Source organism: Grammomys surdaster, unplaced genomic scaffold (assembly GCF_004785775.1).
Source record: "Grammomys surdaster isolate TR1022 unplaced genomic scaffold, NIH_TR_1.0 172, whole genome shotgun sequence".
NCBI classification, from domain to species: Eukaryota; Metazoa; Chordata; class Mammalia; order Rodentia; family Muridae; genus Grammomys; species Grammomys surdaster.
The window spans coordinates 589,731-593,956 of NW_021604620.1; the positions used below are offsets into that span (position 1 = coordinate 589,731).

A 4,226-nucleotide genomic window follows, 5' to 3' on the forward strand; every position below is an offset into this window, starting at 1 on the left:
ATATATATATAGTGAAGAGATACAAGAAAACAGTGTTTCCATGGAACAAAACAAGTTAGTTGCTAGGCGGTTCATATTTAAAGTAACACGTATCTACCATTCACAATAAAATGTTAAGAAAGAAGATGAGCATGCATATTCGCACTGTACCGAGTTAATTCTTTGAACTCTTCGTATTCTTGCTTTGAATTATTCAGCGATGTTTGAAGCTGCAGGAGCTGTGCTTTTAACTTCTCGGTGTTTGTGAAGAAACTTGATTCTTTTAGTGATTTGGGAGAAAATCCTTGCAGACCTAATAAGAAGGAAACCACCACTCGAGTCTTTGAAGGACAGAAATGGCAAGACTTTTTTCCAAGTTCTCTTCTAGGTACAGTCTGAGGCACGAGGATAAGAAAGAATGAATGGGAGGGCAAGTACAAGAAATGTGAGGACACAGATTCACAGGACCCTCAGGGGGTGACAGTGTACAAAGTTTCACAGGACACTTGGGGGGTGACAGTGGACACAGAGGGTAGTGAGAGTTGTGTTCAAGGAGCAAAGACCACAGGCTAGAGAAGTGCAGTTAAGGAGACACGCTGGTCTCCAGGATGAAGAGCTGACAGAGACTGATGATACCGTGCTTGGTGCTGGACAGAGAAGAACACTTGCACAACTGAACTTGTGAAAACTGGTGCTAGTAGCCATTGCAAACAACAATTTTGAAGAAAAAAAATTAATAAGGATAATTCTAACTTTGCATATAAAATCTTGAGTTTCTCCACACCCAAATATTGTAAATCCTTTTTTTTCTACTAATTCACAACTGAATAATAAAAGGCTTAGAAAATGTAAAAGGCAAGACAAACAAACATCAAACCAAAACAACACTCAGAAGCAAAGGCAGGTAGATTTGAATTCAAAGCCAGCCTGGTCTACAGAGTGAGTTCCAGGATAGCCAGGGCTACACAGAGAAACCCTGTCTTGAAAAAACAAAAAACAAAGATGTATGGAAGGATGGATGGATGGGATATACAAATAGACATACAGACAGACAGACTAAAAGGCAAGAGAAGGGATTGGGGGGAGAGCTCAGTGGCAGAGAGGATGCTTAGCATCTGAGACCCAACCCTGAGTTTGATCCCCAGTGCCACAAAAAGAAATAAAATAAAATAAAATAAGATAAAAAAGAGGTAAACAATTCAGTATAAACATAGAATTTTCTTAACTTAAAAAGAAACAAAGAGCCAGGCAGTGGTAGTGCATGACTGAGGCAGGAAGATCTCTGTGAGTTCCAGGCAGCCAAAGCTACACAGAGACCCTGTCTTGTGTAACTTCTAGACACAAAGGGAGAGGTTGAGTGCGGTAGAGGAGCACTAGACACTGCCTTTGAGAATGGAGCAGACAGAATATGTTACCAAATTTCAGCGGATTCACAGCAGTAATTGCTATACTGCTCCCAAAGTTAGACTTAGTACCAACTAAGGCACTTTTCATATAATAATTATGGAAATATGTATCACTATAGAGTATGCACAGTATAACCACAATCCCAGAACCAAACACTAGTGAAACCTGACTTTGACCCATGGACATCTCTCACATTGTACAGACATTAGCCAAACTAACAAACATTTCAACTATTAATGTTTGAGTAGTAAAACACTTAAAATGTCCTATACTTTAAATATGAAAATTCTCATTATGATTTGGATTAAAAATGTCCCTACAGGCTTATGTACATTGGAACTATTCTCATTGGTGATGACTAGACCATAGGACTCAGACCTGTGCTTAACCCTGATGAATTTATCAGCTCATGGGCTGCTGGGAAGTAGAACAACCAAGTCATAGCCTGTGCTCTGAAGGTGTGTCCTACCCCACTGTTCTCCCCACTTTCTGATCTGTGAGTTGGGCAGCTCTGGTGTTCCCTGACATAAAGTTCTGCTAACCAAAGATATGAACAGAATGGAGCTAGCCAAGTATGGACGGAGTCCTCTGAAACCTTAAACCACAAAAATCACCCTGTAAGTTGATTTCTTTCTTTCTTTCTTTCTTTCTTTCTTTCTTTCTTTCTTTCTTTCTTTTTTTTTTCCCTCGAGACAGGGTTTCTCTATGTAGTTCTGGCTGTCCTGGAACTCACTCTGTAGACCAGGCTGGCCTTGAACTCAGAAATCCGCCTGTCTCTGCCTCCCAAGTGCTGGGATTAAAGGCGTGCACCACCGCTGCCCATCGTAAATTGATTTCTTTTTTTAGATATTCTGTCACAGCAATGGAACTACATGCGGGATAAAAATTGGTATCTATCACTTTCAGCTTTTTGACTAAGATCATATATAAAAATATCTGAATAAATCTTTTATCAAAAAAAAGATATCACTAAAAAAAAAGATATATTAATAACAGGTCTTTCCTTGGTATAGCACTTAGCTGAACAATTTATTATCTTGTGATATGGGAAAAAACCTTTGTAAATTATTTTTAAAATATAAAGAAATACATAAAGGGCTGGAGAGATGGCTCAGTAGTTAAGAGCACTGACTGATCTTCCAGAGGTCCTGAGTTGAATTCCCAGCAACCACATGATGGCTCACATGTGGATCCAATGCATTCTTCTAGTTTGTCTGAAGACAACTACAGTGCACTCACATAAATAAAATACAGTAAATACAAACAACTTATTTCATAAAAAAACAAAACAAACAAACAAAAACCCCATAGAATTGCAATAAATTAGCCCACCAGGTTGAAAAGGCTAATTATAAGATACTGCAAATATTTCTTTGTCTTCTTTGGGATAGTTTTTTGTTTTGGTGGTTTTGAATTAAAAAACAAAATTAATTTTTAAAAGTTATGTTTATGTTGTGCATATGCATGTGAGTGCAGGTATCCAAAAAGGTCAGCAGCATTGGCTCCCTGGAAGCTGGAGTTACAAGAGACGTGAGCTGCCTACCTAACGCGTGTAGGAACCAGACTCAAGTCCTCAAAAGAACAGCATGCTGCATTTAACCACCTAGCTAGCCCTGCTTTGAATTCTTTTTTTCTTTTGGTTTGTTTTCTGAGGTGGGAGTGGGCCTCATTTCATACATAGCCAAGGTTAGCCCAAACTGACTATCCCTCAGCCTATTAAGTGCTTAGACTTCAGATGTGCAGCACACACACACCCTGATGGAAACGTTCTTTCCTCTTTCTCTGTATATTTGTGTGTGTACATGAGTTTTGGACAGGCTAGGATCTGCCTGATTGACTTAACAGTTTTCCTAATGGATGAGGCTGGTCAGCCAGGGAATCCCGGGATCAGCCTATCAAAGCCCCCCCACCCCGTCCGTCCCCAGTGCTAGGGCCACAAGTACAGCTCTACCTCTTTAAGTCGAGTTCTAGGAACTCAGGGTTTCATGTTTCTATAAGCAACCACCTTACTGACCTTATCTCTCCATCCTACAGACGAATTCTTCCTTTAGATTTATTTTTGTCCTATGTGCATGGGTATTTGTTCTGCACGTATGTCTGTGCACCACATGTATGCCTGGTACCATGGAAGCCAGAAAAGAGCATCAGATCCCTCAATCAAAATGGAGCTCTGACACTGGGGCTGAGACTAGAACTTGGGTCCTCTGGAAGAGCAGCCAGGCTTTTAAGTATTGAAGTCATTGCTCCAGCCCCTTCTCAGGACAATCATTTCTTACCTTTGTCATTTGTCTCTGTTCTAGACACTTCAGAGAAAGCCTTTTCTAGTCTTGCAATAGACTGGGCATCGATTTCATGGGCTCTTTTCACGGGCGATAATAATTTCAGTTTTCTATTCTCTTCCCTGAGGGAATGATTTTCCATTGCGTACTTTGCAAGTCTGGGATGGTGCTCCACCTGTGACATTGAGAAATTGCATACTTCTGGTATTTATGAATTTTCCTAAGTGAATTGGTCTCTCAAAAAGCCATTCAGAAATTTTAGAACACAGCAATCCTGGTTGTACACTACTACAGTTTCCATAGAAAGGGACTTGGTAGTAGTGGGTGTATCAAAATATGTTTATGTTACTTAGCTTGAAACTTCCACACAAGCCACATAGGACACCCAGTGAGAAGTGTGTAACTCTTCACACAAGGAAATGGCTAAATCAACATACTTGAGGACGTAACTCAGAGACACAGAGCAAAAACCTAGCATGAAAAAGGCTTTGGGTTTGATCCTCAGGACAGAAAAAGATAGATAGATAGATAGATAGATAGATAGATAGATAGATAGATAGA

The 4,226-nt window shown here is 39.9% G+C and overlaps 1 protein-coding gene across 1 annotated transcript in view; it reads right to left on the reverse strand.

The window, feature by feature from the left end:
* Positions 1-4,226, reverse strand: part of Kif15 (kinesin family member 15) — a 72,681-nt gene that overhangs the window by 25,895 nt on the left and 42,560 nt on the right. The window contains exons 14-15 of the mRNA XM_028767326.1: positions 3,663-3,840; positions 151-292 (exon numbers count right to left, since the gene is read on the reverse strand). Coding sequence (XP_028623159.1) covers positions 151-292; positions 3,663-3,840 — 320 coding nt within the window. The remainder of the gene's footprint in view (positions 1-150; positions 293-3,662; positions 3,841-4,226) is intronic.